This window comes from Scomber scombrus, chromosome 4 (genome assembly GCF_963691925.1).
Source record: "Scomber scombrus chromosome 4, fScoSco1.1, whole genome shotgun sequence".
Taxonomy (NCBI): domain Eukaryota; kingdom Metazoa; phylum Chordata; class Actinopteri; order Scombriformes; family Scombridae; genus Scomber; species Scomber scombrus.
In genome coordinates this window covers 32064680-32084725 of record NC_084973.1, presented here as the reverse complement: position 1 = coordinate 32084725, position 20046 = coordinate 32064680, and the positions used below count along the sequence as shown (strand labels likewise).

The 20046-nt window shown below is 38.1% G+C and overlaps 1 protein-coding gene across 1 annotated transcript; it reads right to left on the bottom strand.

Annotated features, from left to right (window-relative positions):
* Positions 1–5580: 5580 nt before the first annotated feature.
* On the bottom strand, positions 5581–10337 carry LOC133979430 (zinc finger protein 271-like). The gene is made up of 2 exons (XM_062417941.1): positions 10271–10337; positions 5581–6798 (listed from the first exon to the last, which is right to left on the bottom strand). The coding sequence occupies exons 1-2, from the start codon at positions 10319–10321 to the stop codon at positions 5581–5583; spliced, it is 1269 nt and encodes a 422-aa protein (XP_062273925.1). The 5' UTR covers positions 10322–10337.
* Positions 10338–20046: the final 9709 nt, after the last annotated feature.

The window sequence follows — 20046 nt, the reverse complement described above, 5'->3', positions numbered from 1 at the left end:
TCACTTGTCATTCTTAAATTATCTACTCACGACTTTCCCATCAGTAATGTAGGTAAATATATGCGTAAAATACAAGAGGAACTTGTGAACTGCTAGTTTGAATGTACGTTATATGCAAACTGCAGTTTATGTGTCAATTGTATTCAAACTATCTTAATATGCAGGATTATAAAAAGGTTGAATAAAGACAAACCTGGGCTGTGTGTTTTATTTGAGCACCAGATGACACGTTACACTTAAAATTATAAAAAGATTCATATGGGATCGTTTTGAGGATTTCCAATATTCTAAGTTAGCCAATTTAATTTGATACTGTCATACTACAAATTGTCATATTTCTTTAGAGAAAATAAGTTTGATGAATGAGTACCAGAGTGGCTTTAGAAAAAAATCCACAGCATGTTTATATCAAAGTAAGTTAAATGCTTATGATTCCATATGGAGATTATCTTTTGATGAAAAATGAATAAGCTAGGCATACGTGTAAGGATGTGTAACTGAATGAAAGATTTCCTTTGGAATACAACATTTGAAGTTAAATTTGGATCAGAAATCTCAGGAAGCTTTGACATTATATATGGGATACTTCAAGGTAGCGCCATCAGCGTTATTCTATTTAATATCATGATTAATGACATCTTTGAAAGGACAGGATCAGGTATGCAGTCATCATTGTAGCAAGAGCCATCTGGGAAAGGGGAAACATTACTCATGTTTTGAAATGTGTACAATGCATAAACCATCAGTGATAGTTTGATGATGAATATAGAAGTATATTAATGGCGCTTTTCCTCTACACAGTTCCAGCACGACTCGACTTGACTCAGGTTATTTTGCGTTTCCATCAGGGATAGTACCTGGTACCTGGTACTTTTTTAGTACCTGCTCTGGTGAGGTTCCAAGCGAGCCGAGCCGATACTAAATGTGACGTCAACAGACTGCCGGCCACTGATTGGTCAGAAGAGTTGTTGCTGGAAGAGTCATGAGCCGTCCCACACAAGAATCAAACCCGGCATTTTTAAATTCCGGCAACAGCGTTACAGCGATTCGTTTCTCTTCTCTTGCTCTGTGTGTCACAGAAAACCTCATACAGCAGCAAGTACACCATCACCTCCATGTCCTCCATTGTTTATGTGTTTGTGTCGCATATAAAAAGAAGTCACGGCAGTTTCGCGGAGCCGTGCTATGACGACCCCGCCCACATTGAGGAGGAACTATAGTAATGGAAAAGGTTGTTCAAGGTACCAAACCAAGTCCAGTCGAGCCGAGTAGTGCTAAAACTGTATAGTGGAAAAGCGCCATTGAGCATTCACAAGGACAACTATATTTTCTCTTAGTGAGTGGAACATCTGCATTTGCCATGACAGAAGCCCAACACTTACAAACAAAAGTGACCCGTTGACAGGAAAACCAGTTGATTTCTAACACCAGGTTTTCAGTGTTGTCACAGTGCTAGATAAAGCAGCCATTTATGTTACATTGCATCCTCCTTACTGTGGTTAATACATCAAGTTATAAGTAGTAAGCCTGCATCATTCATCAGAGCACCAACACTTACCTTTTATTTTGTTTGAGTTAAAAAGAGTTCCAAACTGTCCTGTGAGCTCTAGAGTTTATATTATGAAGCTCAAGAATGAGATCAAGTCATATTTAGGCAGAAATAACCATTCAGTAACTGCATTTGGCCTCCAATCAATTTTTGGCAGGTGAAAACTGTTTATTATTTTAATAGTAGGCATAAACAATAATATTAGATATACAAAACACATCCAAACATGGGAAGCAAATACTACGTAGGGCCCAGATCAGATAAAAAAACAATGCAAAGTCACGAGGATCATTGCAAAAGTGATCATTTCTTTATTGAAAACACACCCATAAATCAAACATACTGTAGAGACATGTCTATCATGTAATTGCCATGCCTTATTTCGCTACAAACTACACTTCTTTTGGCCACAGTTGTGATAATGTGTGATAATTGTTTGTATATGTATATTATGACCGTTTAATCAAAAGAAAATTAGACGTTTTATAGCGCTACCGCTCAACGGGCTGCTGTGCGCGCTCCCGCGGCCACAAATCAGATTCTGGCAGACGATCACTTCTTGGCATGACACCTGCTCACTTGACCGCAGTCAGAAATCGTGACTTCAGGCTACAAAAGCTACTCGCCATCTCCGCTTCTGTTTAAATATATTTACTTAAAGCAGTCTTATTATCGTTGGTTTACTGCAGGATAATGAATAATGAAAGAATAGTAAATCGGGAGGGAGATGGTTTTTATGGGGGATTTCGTTGAACTTTGTTTGGTGTCACTAGTTTCACTACAGAGCGAAGCTTGTACGAAATAGAAGAAAACACTGAAACCGTTTAGTATTTTTTACGGCTGAGAAACTGACCTGTTTATCGGTGGTAGCAGAGGGTGAGTCCGGGTTCTGGTTCTCCTCCATGCTGCTCTTGTAGTAGTTCTGCTTTGTCAAAAACTAGCAGGTCTCTTCTCTTTGTTGTCCGCTTTTCTTCTTCTTCTTCCACTGGTTTGTTCATCTGTTGGCAAACTAGTTTAAAGGCGTATTACCGCCACCTACTGGACTGAAATGTGGAACAGCAGATTAGCATGCAAAGTTCTCAAATTCTCTCTAATAGCCCCGTTTCTTCCAAGTACTTGATTTTGTGACTATATTTCAGCTTTATATGTTGCTAGCAGAAATCTTGTGAATTTTAGTTTTCTTTCATGGGCATGTTTTTTTAATCTTCTGTTTTTGAATATATAAGCCAGTAATAAACTGATAAAGGTTTAGGGGAATAATCATAATATCTTGATATCAATCTGCATAATTAAAACAATCGTTTGACATTAGGTGTATTTAACTTGTACAATATGCAGGTTATTTTATTATGGTCGATTTCTGAAAGAGGAGACAGAGGATCTTCAGCAAGCAGGACGTATATCAGCGACCACTGCTTTCATGTGTGGGAGAGTCAGAGCCAAGACTTGGATGTGGACCTGGACCGTCCGTCCGGATCTCCACTTGGATTACAGTTAAGCAAAATGAGAGAAAAAAAGGCAGCCACTAACTGAACTGAAACTACATAGTTGAATTGGAAAAAGAAACTCACTGACTTGACTGAACTCAACTTAACTTTCAAGGAAAATAAACAATTTGCATCTGAGGGGGAAATAATGTAGGACTAAATAGTTGTATTGAACTGAATGTGATACTTCCCTGGTTTTAATAAAAGATCTGAAGGTTGGACAATTTAATTTAATTTAATGTTTATTTTTTAAATATTGAAAGAGCTCTGAAGAAGGGATACATTCAGATTGGTCTATTTGTATTATTATTATGGGCCAAATTTAAGTTAAGTAAATTGTGTTGTTTTTTTCTTGTGGAGAATAAATGTATTCTTTGTATTTTCACTGAGTCAAACTTGTCTTGCTTATCATCCTCTTGAAAAGGGCCTATACGTATAAGATATTTGTGTAACTATTTATTTGCCTATTTCATTACAAGTAGTGGTTGATCTACTTTCTATTAAAATAAGTTAATATCTCCATTACCATTTGCTTCATAGTTTTACCAAGTTGTGATGTAAGTACTATTGCTCTGTAATTAGATAGATAGATTCTCCAGTTTCAAAATTGGTACAATAATTGATCGTTTTCAACTTCTGGAATTTTTCCCTGTTCTCCAAACTTTGTTAAACAATTTTAACATTGCTAGGAAAGCACTGTCCTCCATATGAGCTAATATACAACAAAAATGCCATCTCTTTCTGGTGATGGCCCTCTTTAACTCAAACAAACTAAAAGGTAAGTGTTGGTGCTCTGATGAATGATGCAGGCTTACTACTTATAACTTGATGTATTAACCACAGTAAGGAGGATGCAATGTAACATAAATGGCTGCTTTATCTAGCACTGTGACAACACTGAAAACCTGGTGTTAGAAATCAACTGGTTTTCCTGTCAACGGGTCACTTTTGTTTGTAAGTGTTGGGCTTCTGTCATGGCAACTGCAGGTGTTCCACTCATTGAGAGAAAATATAGTTGTCCTTGTGAATGCCTAATGGCGCTTTTCCACTATACAGTTCTAGCACTACTCGGTTCGACTCGACTCGGTTTGGTACCTTGAACAACCTTTTCCATTACTATAGTTCCTCCTCAACGTGGGCACGGTCGTCATAGCATGGTTCCGCGAAACTGCTGTGACTTCTTTTTATACGCTACACAAACACATAAACAATGGAGGACATGGAGGTGATGGTGTACTTGCTCTGTTGTATGTGGTTTTCTGTCACACACAAAGCAAGAGAAGAGAAACGAATCGCTGTAATGCTGTTGCCGGAATTTTAAAAAGCCGGGTTTGATTCTTGTGTGGGACGGCTCATGACTCTTCCAGCGACAACTCTTCTGACCAATCAGTGGCCGGCAGTCTGTTGACGTCAGATTTAGTATCGGCTTGGCCTGCTTGGAACCTCACCAGAGCAGGTACTAAAAAAGTACCATGTACCAGGTACTATCCCTGATGGAAACGCAAAAAAACCCGAGTCGAGTCGTGCTGGAACTGTGTAGTGGAAAAGGGCCATTAATATACTTCTATATTCATCATCAAACTATCACTGATGGTTTGTGCATTGCTTCTTGTATACATTTCAAAACATGAGTAATGTTTCCCCTTTTCCAGATGGCTCGGTCTACAGTGATGACTGCATACCTGTTCCTGTCCTTTCAAAGATGTCATTAATCATGATATTAAATAGAATAACGCTGATGGCGCTACCTTGAGGTATCCCATATATAATGTCAAAGCTTCCTGAGATTTCTGATCCAACTTTAACTTCAAATGTTGTATTCCAAAGGAAATCTTTCATCCAGTTACACATCCTTACACTTATGCCTAGCTTATTAATTTTTCATCAAAAGATCATCTCCATATGGAATCATAAGCTTTTTACTTACTTTGATATAAACATGCTGTGGATTTTTTTCTAAAGCCACTCTGGTACTGGAATCTTTTTATAATTTTAAGTGTAACTTGTCATTTGGTGCTCAAATAAAACACACAGCCCAGGTTTATGTCTTTATTCAACCTTCTTTATAATTATGCATATTAAGATAGTTTGAATACAATTGAAACACAAACTGCAGTTTGCATATGACGTACATTCAAACGGGCAGTTCACAAGTTCCTCTTGTATTTTACGCATATATTTACCTACATTACTGATGGGAAAGTCGTGAGTAGATAATTTACAAATGACAAGTGACCATCTGCTGGTCTTTGCAGTCATTCACCGTTGAAAACACAAGATACAATAAACTTTAAACAAATACCAAATGCAACAAGACTGAAATAAAGTCTGAGACATATTTGTACATAAACAGCACTCTCTACAAACAAAGACTTCCTCTAGACAAGAAAGTAGTAAAACAGGATCAATCAATCTTTATTTATATTGTACCAAATGACAACAAAAGTCATCTCAAAACACTGTACACATAGAGAAGGTCTAGACCATACTCTTTAAATTCGGCTAAAAGTGACCCAACATTCCTACATGAGCAAGCATGTAGTGCTAAAACAGAGGTTTGCTGAAAAACTGGTGAATGCGTTGGTGGCTTTTTAGACTACTGTCTTGACTGAAAGTTTTCCCACATTGCTCACAGCTGTACGGCTTCTCTCCAGTGTGAATGCGTTGGTGGATTTTTAGATTACTGTCTTGACTAAAAGTTTTCCCACATTGCTCACAGCTGTACGGCTTCTCTCCAGTGTGAATGCGTTGGTGGATTTTTAGACTACTGTCTTGAGTAAAAGTTTTCCCACATTGCTCACAGCTGTACGGCCTCTCTCCAGTGTGAATGCGTTGGTGATTTTTTAGATGACTGTCTCTAATAAAAGTTTTCACACATTGCTCACAGCTGTATGGCTTCTCTCCATTGTGAATGCGTTGGTGGATTTTTAGATTACAGTCGTGAGTGAAAGTTTTCCCACATTGCTCACAGCTGTACGGCCTCTCTCCAGTGTGAATGCGTTGGTGGATTTTTAGACTACTGTATTGACTGAAAGTTTTCCCACATTGCTCACAGCTGTACGGCTTCTCTCCGGTGTGAATGCGTTGGTGGCTTTTTAGATGACTGCCTTCACTGAAAGTTTTCCCACATTGCTCACAGCTGTACGGCTTCTCTCCAGTGTGAATGCGTTGGTGGCTTTTTAGACTACTGTCATGACTGAAAGTTTTCCCACATTGCTCACAGCTGTACGGCTTCTCTCCGGTGTGAATGCGTTGGTGGATTTTTAGATTACTTTCCTGACTAAAAGTTTTCCCACATTGCTCACAGCTGTACGGCTTCTCTCCAGTGTGAATGCGTTGGTGGATTTTTAGACTATTGTCTTGAGTAAAAGTTTTCCCACATTGCTCACAGCTGTACGGCCTCTCTCCAGTGTGAATGCGTTGGTGGATTTTTAGATTACTGTCTTGAGTAAAAGTTTTCCCACATTGCTCACAGCTGTACGGCCTCTCTCCAGTGTGAATGCGTTGGTGGATTTTTAGACCATCCACTCGATTGAATGTTTTCCCACATTGCTCACAGCTGTACGACTTCTCTCCAGTGTGAATGCGTTGGTGGATTTTTAGATCTGTGCCTACACTGAAAGTTTTCCCACATTGCTCACAGCTGTATAGCTTCTCTCCGGTATGAGTTTTCTGGTGACTCTGTAAATACCTGGATGTTGTGAAGGCTTTGTCACAGCGCTGACAGCAGTGCATTTTGAGTATCTTTCTTCTTCTTTGTTTCTATGAGAACAGACAAACATACAGAGAAAGAAAGAGAGAGATATTAAGTTAGGTGACACAAAAGAGGAAATTATCTAAGACCATAGAGTTACAGTATGGGAAATGTCAAAATGGCTCCTGAGGCCCATTTGTCACAGCCTGGCTCTAGACTGTGACAGAAAAGGGGAGTAACATGGGTATTCAATATAGTGCAAAAGAATCTTATTTAAAATAAAATAGTCAAAATGAACACAAAAAAGAAAAAGTAGGGTTAGTCTTTAAAATCAGTCATGTAAGGAGTGGTTGGGTGAATGTGTGGTGTGTGGCGTTGGATGGTGAAATAAAGTAAAAGAACCAAGAAAACAACTTAGGAGCATGTTGGGGAGAGGACAGAGGCTGGACCAGCAGCTTTTCTGGCTTCATAAATGGGGCTCAGAAGGCCAAGGTGTGTCACATCCTACTGATCAATGTGTCTGCTAATCAGGAACCTTCCTCTGCAGACAAAACACAGCAGTAGTAAGAGGAGCAAATTAAAGGGGTCATTGCAAGGATCCAGGGTTTCTTAAACTTGACCCTGACCAGACTAATTCAGGACATCTAGACCTCTCCTGACCTTTGTGTGAACCCATTATTAGTTTTTCCCCATTTAATAAAATAAAATGAGACCATTTAAAAAAAAAACCCAAAGCAACAAACAAGACAATCAAAAAACTGTAGAGAGATTGATATGGACTGTTCAGACAAAACCAGACATCTGAAGATGATTAAGGTCCTAATCAGAGATGTGCCACTATGATTGGTTAAAAATATCACGGTAAATGATACTGTCAAGTGGCACACCTAAAATAGGATACTCACATTTAGTGGTTAGTTTGTTTGTGTGTTTGGTGGGGTAACAGTATATAACCAAGGTTTCACTTTGTTGCAGACAAAGCTAGAAAATGTTTACTTTTAGTTTGAAGAATTTTCCATCCTCCCACTCATGTGCAGTACACTGAAAGTAAAATTCCTGTACAAAAAAAATCATAAGTATTAAAAGTTCATGTAGAAAGTGCAGTGTTAACAAAATGGTTTTTGCTTCCTTTCACTGCTACATTATTATAAGTGACATCATTAGATTATTAATAATAGATTGAGCAGTATGTTAAGGACAAAATGTTACTGGAAAGATCTCTCTTTCATGTATTAGTGAACATAGTTCAGTCAAAAACTAAACAGCATTACTGGACAACCATCATTTTTTATTTTAAAATTTAACATGGTGAGTTTCACTAGACATAAATGGTTGGTCTTGAACCCGTTTTATACTGTAGAAAAAGGATTTAGAAAGAGAACTATGTAAAGATAAACTAGGTAAAGCAGAAATGAAGAACACTGATGTATTGTGTTGACATGACGGTTATGTGTTGTTAAATAAATCATCAGAGAGGAATTATTTAACTATTTAAGTCAAGTGAAACTCAACATGTTAAATGTTAAAATAAAAAAATTATTGTTTTGTTTTTGACTGAACTATGTTCACTAGGGTTGGGCGATGTCCAGGAAATGGACGATCGACGATGTTCAATAAGGGCTGGACGATTATGGCAAAAATCAAAATCACGATTATTTTACTGAAAACTTGTACAACAAATGTTAAATATGATAAGGAAATGTATTCATTTCAAGATAAATCACGGCCACACCACAGTTTTAAGGACAGTGCCACAAAAATCACCTCATTTAAAATGTTGTTATGAATGTTTGTGGACACAACAGTCTTAATGTTTGAACTACTGAAATAGATATTACTATTGTTATTATCTTAAAATTGACCTTATAGAAGCCAATAACTTAACAACAGATAACATAATACATTTACCCGTTTTTTAATGTAATAAGCCAATAACGTAAAAAAAGTCCTGAACAAATAATGTAATGTTATTAATGTAATAACTGAAGCCAATAATGTAATAATATACTAATATCACAGTATTTAGGTTTCATTTACTGGATATAACTGTGAAAATGCATGCACACTCTCTTTGAGTCTGTCTGTGAGAGACAGTCAGACAGTCAGACAGACAGAGAGACAGAGAGAGAGACAGACAGAGAGAGAGAATGCATTTTCACAGTTATATCCAATAAATGAAACTTCGACAAGGTGATATTAGTATATTATTATGTTATCGGCACCAGTTATTACATTTGCAAAGAGAGAGAGAGAGAGAGACAGAGAGGCCAGTAACGTAATAACTTATTACATTACTGGCCATAAGTTATTACATTATTGGTTCAGGACTTTTATTGTATTATTATCTCATTACATTAAAAATGGGCAAATTTACTACGTTATCTGCGGTTATTATGTTATTGGCTTCTACAGACCTGTGGGAAATCCTATACGTCTTTGACCCATATTTTAACTAAAGTAAGCCTGACAATAGGAGCCATACTGTTAATCTTAATGTTAGTCACGTGTGCTAGCCACAGCTACAGGACAATATCCTGTAATGGCCTGATACTGACGCAAATCCAGATATTGAGCTAGAAAATGTTGATGAACTGGAAAGAAAGACTGCATGACTTTATGATTACCCAGTTAATTATCACAATGAAACAGACAATACAGACCAATTATAATCTAATAAAAAGCTTAAAAACCTGGGATGAAGAAATGGACACTTGTAAGAAGAAAGAAGAGCTGTACTTTAAGAAAAGCTTGGAATATAAACTTATTATGCATTAAAGCTGATAAAGGCTTTGAGACACATTGTTATTTTAGTATAAATAAAAATAAACCAATACTCACTGGAACATAGCCAATATACTGTAACATTAGTAATAGTTTTAGAGATAATGGAGTAAAAGTCCCTGAAGTTACAGAGGAAAGCTTGGAAATAACTGTGTAAAATCCTCAAACACATGAAAGAGAAGGATACAAAGAAAACTGAGCTCCTCCCCAGGTAAAGCTCAAACAGATGTACTATAACAATGAGATTCACCAACAGCCATTCAGTGTGTTTGTTGCATGAACAGCTCTCTGTTTGTTGAATCACATTTTTGATGCACAGTCAACTGAACTCTGCTTGACTCATTGTTCTTTCTTTATTAACTGAAAATACATGTTGTGGAGAACCGTAAGTTTCAACTGGTCTAGTTAAAGGTTTTTTCTCCTGGCACTAACAAATGCTAACTAAAATGGAGGCGGTGCTCAATAATGAGTTACTTGTAGACTTTTCCGACCCCCCACAGAAATCGTGACTTCAGGCTACAAAAGCTACTCGCCATCTCCGCTTCTGTTTACATATATTTACTTAAAGCAGTCTTATTATCGTCGGTTTACTGCAGGATAATGAATAATGAAAAATAGTAAATCGGGAGGGAGATTGTTTTTATGGGGGATAACGTTGAACTTTGTTTGGTATCACTAGTTTCACTACAGAGCGAAGCTTGTACGAAATAGAAGGAAACACTGAAACCTTTTAGTAGTTTTTACGGCTGAGAAACTGACCTGTTTATCGGTGGTAGCAGAGGGTGAGTCCGGGTTCTGGTTCTCCTCCATGCTGCTCTAGTAGTAGTTCTGCTTTGTCAAAAACTAGCAGGTCACTTCTCTTTGTTGTCCGCTTTTCTTCTTCTTCTTCTTCTTTGTCTTCTTCTTCCACTGGTTATTTATCTGTTGGCAAACTAGTTTAAAGGCGCATTACCGCCACCTACCGGACTAAAATGTGGAACAGCAGATTAGCATGCAAAGTTCTCAAATTCTCTCTGTAGTACTGCAGTATTATGAGCGATGTAGTATGCAGTAGTACAGTAAAAGTACTGCAGTATTATGAGTGATGTAATATGCAGTATTACAGTAAAAGTACTGCAGTATTATGAGCGATGTAGTATGCAGTATTACAGTAAAAGTACTGCAGTATTATGAGTGATGTAGTATGCAGTATTACAGTAAAAGTACTGCAGTATTATAGTGATGTAGTATGCAGTATTACAGTAAAGTAGTGGTTTGGTCCTCTGACTGATATATTATTATTATGACATCATTAGATTATTAATAGTGAAGCATCAGTGTTAGAGCAGCATGTTACTGTTGTAGCTGCTGGAGGTGGAGCTAGTTTACACTACTTTATATACAGTTAGCTAGTTTAGTCCAGTGGTTCCCAACCTAGGGGTGGGGCCCCTCCAAAGGGTCAGCAGATAAATGTGAGGGGTGGTGAGATGATTAATGGGAGAGGAAAGAATAAAAAACTAAGTTCTGATACACAAATTTGATTCATTTTCCTCAAATCGTTGCTTCTTAGTGAAATATTGGATAATTTTCAGTTGTTTAATCAAGTTTTTAGCTTGTTTTCTTTATTATTCATGCATGTCTGTGTTGATATTCTAGTTTTTCCCCTCGATTCTTAACTTATATGTTTTTATTTGAAGGACTTTAAATTAGTTCCACTGTATAAATTGTTCTATATGAATTCATTATGATTGATTTTTTCCCCAGGCGATCCCACTCCCACATCCCAACGTTCTCAGCCCGACATGCTATGATCCCCAAACTCTATGTGATGCCCTGGAAGCAGGATATGAAGAACCAGAAGCTCCTGATGAAGGTACAGAACCAAACAAACACACCTCATCTAAAACTGTTCCGTCTGTTCTGTCGTCCTCCATCCTGTTTGTGTGTCTTTGTTACAGAACGCAGCTCTGGCAAACATCCCCGTGGTTCCTCATGAGGAGTCTTTGTGTTTTTGTGGTCGGGAGCGTCTCTGCCACAGTCAGGACTCCAAACACAGCTCCTCCTCCTCCTCTTCCTCCTCCTCTTCCTCAGCCTTCACTCCTCTCAGCCAGACAGGACTGACAGCTCATCACTCCTCACACTTCTCCAGGTATCAGAGACCGATGCTGCGTTTCAGGTTGAGGCAGAAAAAACAAGGTCTGCTTTCAGTAACCATTTCTGATGATTTGTTGACTCTTCTGAGACATTAAAAGCAACCTTAAACAAAATAAAAGACTGATTTCTTACCAGAGAAGATGTTTAATGTGAATAAAACCATTTCCTTGTGTTTTCCTGCAGGTATAACAGCTCTGTGGTGACGACCAGGCGGCTTTACCAAACCTAAAGACTTCATTAAACTGAGCCAGCTTAAGCTCTACAAAATGACCCGTAGTTTTTAACACAGCTGAGTGTTCAATTTTTTGTTTTTTTATTCAAGCGGGTTTTTCTTTTTTTTTCTTTATAAGTTTTGGTTTTAAATCCACGTGGAAAGCTTCAAGGTTTAATACTTGGTCCACTAATTTTTTACTCATACATGCTCAAAACAACCAAATAATATAATCAATCAATCAATCAATCAATCTTTATTTGTATAGCGCCAAATCACAACAAAGTTATCTCAAGGCATTTTACACATAGAGCAGGTTCTAAACCGTACTCTTCAGGTTTTAATTTTAAACAGACCCAACATTCCCACATGAGCAAGCACTTAGCGACAATGGCAAGAAAAAACTCCCTTTTAAAAGGAAAAAAACCTCAGGCAGAACCAGGCTCAAAGTGGGCGGCCATCTGCCTCGACCGGTTGGGGTAGGGGGGAGAGAGAGCAAGAATAGGAGAGAGAGAGAAGCACATAGATAACAACAGTGTATATGTTTTAAACATTGGTGCTGTACAAATAAAGTTTACTACTATACTTACTACTATAGTTCATCATTATTTGGTTTATTTGGTTTATTTTAGTTGATATTGACATGAGCCAATAAATGTCACTTTCACTTTTATACATTTGCCCACCTGTATAAAAATCAATAACATAGATTTGATCAGTATATCACAGCTCAGTAAGGTGCTGTAGTTCTCATGTTCACCACAAGGTGTCAGTGTTTACAGCTGTAACTGCTTACAGAGGTCTTCATCACTGGAACTTCAGCATCTGTTTAAATATGTTAATGCAGATTCTGTTTTAACACAACATTTCTGCTTTATCGTCAAATATGAAATCAGGGAGGCCAAAATGTCCCAAATGAACATCATACTGCATTGAAGAAGGCTTTAAACTAGCGATTGAGACCATAAACACATTTTGAAAACGTTTACTGGGGTTAGAAATCAAGTGAGAAGTTGGTGAATTCTCCATTGACTTGTATAGAGAGGGAAGTCCTTTTGACACCAAAACGGTCGCCCCCTGGTGGCCTTTTGATAGAATGCAGTTTTAAGTTACTTCCGCGTTGGCATCATTTCAGAGGACCGGAGCTCCACGCCTGGTTTCATCTGCGTAGTATGCGATTTAGAGTAAGCGAGAAGTTTCCGGATGGTTTACTAGATTTGCCAGAAATGCAGAGTATGCATCAAGAGCTGACCACTCACAGTCAAATTACCCAAGATGCAACGTCATTTCTGAAAAAAACCCAAATTACAAACGTCACAGATCACCACCTCGGTGGTTTCAAATTAGCTACAGCGAGGGTATGTTCTCTTCCTGTTTTCAAAATAAAATCACCAATTCTTTAGTTATGGTTTTCTTAATAATAAAAAGGTAACGGGTGTTTTATTTTGTGAAAATGACAGGAAGTGCGTTACACGCTACGGCTAACTTGAGTGGCTCCGAATTCGCAGGAATTAAACTTTAAACAGGTGTTATTTGGACAAATTAGCGTCATATTGTGTATCTAAAGGACTACTTTCTCGCCTAAAAAGGTTAGAAATGTCGACAAAGTGGTATATTTATAAAGTTAAAGCTAAAATGAAATCAGCTTCAGCCTGCTGATTTCAGCTCGGGTGGAAACGAAATGCATTGTGGGTTATCGTGTAGTTTACTGTAAACGGTCTGCTTACTATCTGGTCGTTTAGTGTGTAGTGTGTAGGATGGAAGTATGTAGTATAAAAGTATGTAATATGTGGTTTCGAACACAGCCTTCTTCTTCTTTGTCTTCTTCTTCCTCTGGTTTGTTTATCGGTTGGTAAACTAGTTTAAAGGCGCATTACCGCCACCTACCGGACTGAAATGTGAAACAGCATATTAGCAGGCAATAACCCACCTGAGTTCTCAAATTCTCTCTAATAGCCCCGTTTCTTCCAAGTACTTGATTTTGTGACTATATTTCAGCATTATAAGTTGCTAGCAGAAATCTTGTGAATTTTAGTTTTCTTTCATGGGCATGTTTTTTTAATCTTCTGTTTTTGAATATATAAGCCAGTAATAAACTGATAAAGGTTTAGGGGAATAATCGTAATATCTTGATATCAATCTGCATAATTAAAACAATCGTTTGACATTAGGTGTATTTAACTTGTACAATTTGCAGGTAATTTTTTTATGGTCGATTTCTGAGAGAGGAGACAGAGGATCTTCAGCAATCAGGACGTATATCAGCGACCACTGCTTTCATGTGTGGGAGAGTCAGAGCCAAGACTTGGACGTAGACCTGGACCATCCGTCCATCCGGATCTCCACTTGGATTACAGTTAAGCAAAATGAGAGAAAAAAAAGGCAGCCACTAACTGAACTGAAACTACATAGTTGAATTGGAAAAATAAACTCACTGACTTGACTGAACTCAACTAAACTTTCAAGGAAAATAAACAATTTGCATCTGAGGGGGAAATAATGAAGGACTAAATAGTTGTATTGAACTGAATGTGATACTTCCCTGGTTTTAATAAAAGATCTGAAGGTTGGACAATTTAATTTAATCTATCAATCTGTTTATTTCTTAAATATTGAAAGAGCTCTGAAGAAGGGATACATTCAGATTGGTATATTTTTATTATTATTATGGGCCAAATTTAAGTTAAGTAAATTGTGTTGTTTTTTTTCTTGTGGAGAATAAATGTATTCTTTGTATTTTCACTGAGTCAAACCTGTCTAGCTTATCATCCTCTTGAAAAGGGCCTATACGTATAATATATTTGTGTAACTATTTATTTGCCTATTTCATTACAAGTAGTGGTTGATCTACTTTTTATTAAAATAAGTTAATATCTCCATTACCATTTGCTTCATAGTTTTACCAAGTTGTGATGCAAGTACTGTTGCTCTGTAATTAGATAGATAGATTCTCCAGTTTCAAATTTGGTACAATAATTGATCGTTTTCAGCTTCTGGAATTTTTACCTGTTCTCAAAACTTTGTTAAACAATTTTAACATTGCTAGGAAAGCACTGTCCTCCATATGAGCTAATATACAACACAAATGCCATCTTTTCCTGGTGATGGCCCTCTTTAACTCAAACAAACTAAAAGGTAAGTGTTGGTGCTCTGATGAATGATGCAGGCTTACTACTTATAACTTGATGTATTAACCACAGTAAGGAGGATGCAATGTAACATAGCTTTATCTAGCACAGTGAAAACACTGAAAACCTGGTGTTAGAAATCAACTGGTTTTCCTGTCAACGGGTCACTTTTGTTTGTAAGTGTTGGGCCTCTGTCATGGCAAATGCAGATGTTCCACTCACTGAGAGAAAGTATAGCTGTCCTTGTGAATGCTCAATGGCGCTTTTCCACTATACAGTTCTAGCACTACTCGGCTCGACTCGACTCGGTTTGGTACCTTGAACAACCTTTTCCATTACTATAGTACCTACTCAACGTGGGCGCGGTCGTCATAGCATGGCTCCGCGAAACTGCTGTGACTTTGTTTTATACGCGACACAAACACATCAACAATGGAGGACATGGAGGTGATAGTGTACTTGCTCTGCTGTATGTGGTTTTCTGTCACACACAAAGCAAGAGAAGAGAAACAAATCGCTGTAACGCTGTTGCCGGAATTTAAAAATGCCGTGTTTGATTCTTGTGTGGGACGGCTCATGACTCTTCCAGCAACAACTCTTCTGACCAATCAGTGGCCGGCAGTCTGTTGACGTCAGATTTAGTATCGGCTCGGCCTGCTTGGAACCTCACCAGAGCAGGTACTAAAAAAGTACCAGGTACCAGGTACTATCCCTGATGGAAACGCAAAATAACCTGAGTCAACTCGAGTCGTGCTGGAACTGTGTAGAGGAAAAGCGCCATTAATATACTTCTATATTCATCATCAAACTATCACTGATGGTTTATGCATTGTACACATTTCAAAACATGAGTAATGTTTCCCCTTTCCCAGATGGCTCTTGCTACAATGATGACTGCATACCTGCTCCTGTCCTTTCAAAGATGTCATTAATCATGATATTAAATAGAATAACGCTGATGGCGCAACCTTGAGGTATCCCATATATAATGTCAAAGCTTCCTGAGATTTCTGATCCAACTTTAACTTAAGATAGTTTGAATACAATTGAAACACAAACTGCAGTTTGCATATAACGTACATTCAAACGGGCAGTTCACAAGTTCCTCTTGTATTTTACGCATATATTTACCTACATTACTGATGGGAAAGTCGTGTGTAGATAATTTACAAATGACAAGTGACCATCTGCTGGTCTTTGCAGTCATTCACCGTTGTATTACAACCAACAAGAACATTAAAACATGCAACATAATTAGATGCAAAACACAAGATACAATAAACTTTAAACAAATACCAAATGCAACAAGACTTAAATAAAGTCTGAGACATATTTGTACATGAACAGCACTCTCTACAAACAAAGACTTCCTCTAGACAAGAAAGTAGTAAAACAGGATCAATCAATCAATCAATCAATCTTTATTTATATTGTACCAAATGACAACAAAAGTAATCTCAAAACACTGTACACATAGAGAAGGTCTAGACCATACTCTTTAAATTCAGCTAAAAGTGACCCAACATTCCTACATGAGCAAGCATGTAGTGCTAAAACAGAGGTTTGCTGAAAAACTGGTGAATGCATTGATGTGTTTTTAGATGACTGTCTTGTCTAAAAGTTTTGCCACATTGCTCACAGCTGTATGGCTTCTCTCCAGTGTGAATGCGTTGGTGGCTTTTTAGACTACTGTCTTGACTGAAAGTTTTCCCACATTGCTCACAGCTGTACGGCTTCTCTCCAGTGTGAATGCGTTGGTGGCTTTTTAGACTACTGTCTAGACTGAAAGTTTTCCCACATTGCTCACAGCTGTACGGCTTCTCTCCAGTGTGAATGCGTTGGTGGATTTTTAGACTATTGTCTTGAGTAAAAGTTTTCCCACATTGCTCACAGCTGTACGGCCTCTCTCCAGTGTGAGTGCGCTGGTGGATTTTTAGATGACTGTCTCTACTAAAAGTTTTCCCACATTGCTCACAGCTGTATGGCTTCTCTCCAGTGTGAATGCGTTGGTGGATTTTTAGACTACCCCCTCGATTGAATGTTTTCCCACATTGCTCACAGCTGTACGACTTCTCTCCAGTGTGAATGCGTTGGTGGATTTTTAGACTATTGTCTTGAGTAAAAGTTTTCCCACATTGCTCACAGCTGTACGGCCTCTCTCCAGTGTGAATGCGCTGGTGGATTTTTAGAAGACTTTCTCTACTAAAAGTTTTCCCACATTGCTCACAGCTGTACGGCTTTTCTCCAGTGTGAATGCGTTGGTGGATTTTTAGACTACCCCCTCGATTGAATGTTTTCCCACATTGCTCACAGCTGTACGACTTCTCTCCAGTGTGAATGCGTTGGTGGCTTTTTAGACTACTGCTTCCACTGAAAGTTTTCCCACATTGCTCACAGCTGTACGGCTTCTCTCCAGTGTGAATGCGTTGGTGGATTTTTAGACTATTGTCTTGAGTAAAAGTTTTCCCACATTGCTCACAGCTGTACGGCCTCTCTCCAGTGTGAATGCGCTGGTGGATTTTTAGATGACTGTCTCTACTAAAAGTTTTCCCACATTGCTCACAGCTGTATGGCTTCTCTCCAGTGTGAATGCGTTGGTGGATTTTTAGACTACCCCCTCGATTGAATGTTTTCCCACATTGCTCACAGCTGTACGACTTCTCTCCAGTGTGAATGCGTTGGTGGATTTTTAGATCTCTGCCTACACTGAAAGTTTTCCCACATTGCTCACAGCTGTATAGCTTCTCTCCGGTATGAGTTTTCTGGTGACTCTGTAAATACCTGGATGTTGTGAAGGCTTTGTCACAGCGCTGACAGCAGTGCATTTTGAGTATCTTTCTTCTTCTTTGTTTCTATGATAACAGACAAACATACAGAGGAAGAAAGAAAGAAAGAAAGAAAGAGAGAGATATTAAGTTAGGTGACACAAAAGAGGAAATTATCTAAGACCATAGAGTTACAGTATGGGAAATGTCAAAATGGCTCCTGAGGCCCATTTGTCACAGCCTGGCTCTAGACTGTGACAGAAAAGGGGAGTATCATGGGTATTCAATATAGTGCAAAAGAATCTTATTTAAAATAAAATAGTCAAAATAAACACAGAAAAGAAAAAGTAGGGTTAGTCTTTAAAATCGGTCATGTAAGGAGTGGTTGGGTGAATGTGTGGTGTGTGGCGTTGGATGGTGAAACAAAGTAAAAGAACCAAGAAAACAACGTAGGAGAATGTTGGGGAGAGGACAGAGACTGGACCAGCAGCTTTTCTGGCTTCATAAATTGGGCTCAGAAGGCCAAGGTGTGTCACATCCTACTGATCAGTGTGTCTGCTAATCAGGAACCTGACTCTGCAGACAAAACACAGCAGTAACAAGAGGAGCAAATTAAAGGGGTCATTGCAAGGATCCAGGGTTTCTTAAACTTGACCCTGACCAGACTAATTCAGGACATCTAGACCTCTTCTGACCTTTGTGTGAACCCATTATTAGTTTTTCCCCATTTAATAAAATAAAATGAGACCATTTACAAAAAAAACCAAAGCAACAAACAAGACAATCAAAAAACTGTAGAGAGATTGATATGGACTGTTCAGACAAAACCAGACATCTGAAGATGATTAAGGTCCTAATCAGAGATGTGCCACTATGATTATCATTGGTTAAAAATATCACGGTAAATGATACTGTCAAGTGGCACACCTAAAATAGGATACTCACATTTAGTGGTTAGTTTTTTTGTGTGTTTGGTGGGGTAACAGTATATAAACAAGGTTTCACTTTGTTGCAAACAAAGCTAGAAAATGTTTACTTTTAGTTTGAAGAATTTTCCATCCTCCCACTCATGTGCAGTACACTGAAAGTAAAATTCCTGTACAAAAAAAATCATAAGTATTAAAAGTTCATGGAGAAAGTGCAGTGTTAACAAAATGGTTTTTGCTTCCTTTCACTGCTACATTATTATAAGTGACATCATTAGATTATTAATAATAGATTGAGCAGTATGTTAATGACAAAATGTTACTGGAAAGATCTCACTTTCTTGTATTAGTGAACATAGTTCAGTCAAAAACAAAACAGCATTACTGGACAACCAATCATTTTTTATTTTAAAATTTAACATGGTGAGTTTTACTGGACATAAATAGTTGGTCTTGAACCAGTTTTATACTGTAGAAAAAGAAAATGTAATTTTATGAGGGATTTAGAAAGAGAACTATGTAAAGATAAACTAGGTAAAGCAGAAATGAAGAACACTGATGTATTGTGTTGACATGACGGTTATGTGTTGTTAATAGGGATGCACCGAAAATTCGGCCAACCAAAATATTCGGCCGCAAATGGGCCAAAAGCGCATTTTCGGTTTTCGGCTGAAATACTTTTATCACCGAAACAACACGGCCGAAACAGCTAACTAAAGAGATCAGCTCCTCTGATACATCTGTAGCAGACGTTATTCCTTTAATTGCAGCACTAAAGTGTAGTACACTCTTAGAGTCTGCCAGCACACGTTTCACTGAGATCTATTTGGATCCTCTGCACTTCATTGCGACTGTACTTGATCCGCGTTATAAAGATCATTACTTCGATCAGGTGGGATTAAAGCAGCGTGCACGAGAAATGATCCGGGCCGTGATGGATGCAGAGAACCCGCTTAGAGACAGAGAAGCGCACAGCACAGTAGAAGGTGTGTGTGTTTGTGTGACTATAAATGCAGCGCGTGTGAGAGTAAAGCGTCCGTATAGCTCTGTGTTGCTGCTTATTAGACCGATACCTATCGCAACCCCCCCCCCCCCCCCCCCGGATCGATACCGATCGCAACCCTCCACCAATTGTAACATTAAGTGTTATTTTTAACATAATTTAATTTTATATTGTGCATTGTTGTAATGTCATTGCTAAATAAATATTTTCATACTTTTGTAATTGATTTATTCTTTGAATTCAATGCATTGATTTTAGTGAGGTTAGTACACAGTCATAGCCATAAATGCAATGGTACTAATAATCTTTCTGTGTTTCGGTTTTCGGCCTTGGTTTCCTCATTTTCGGTTTTGGCCAAGAATTTTCATT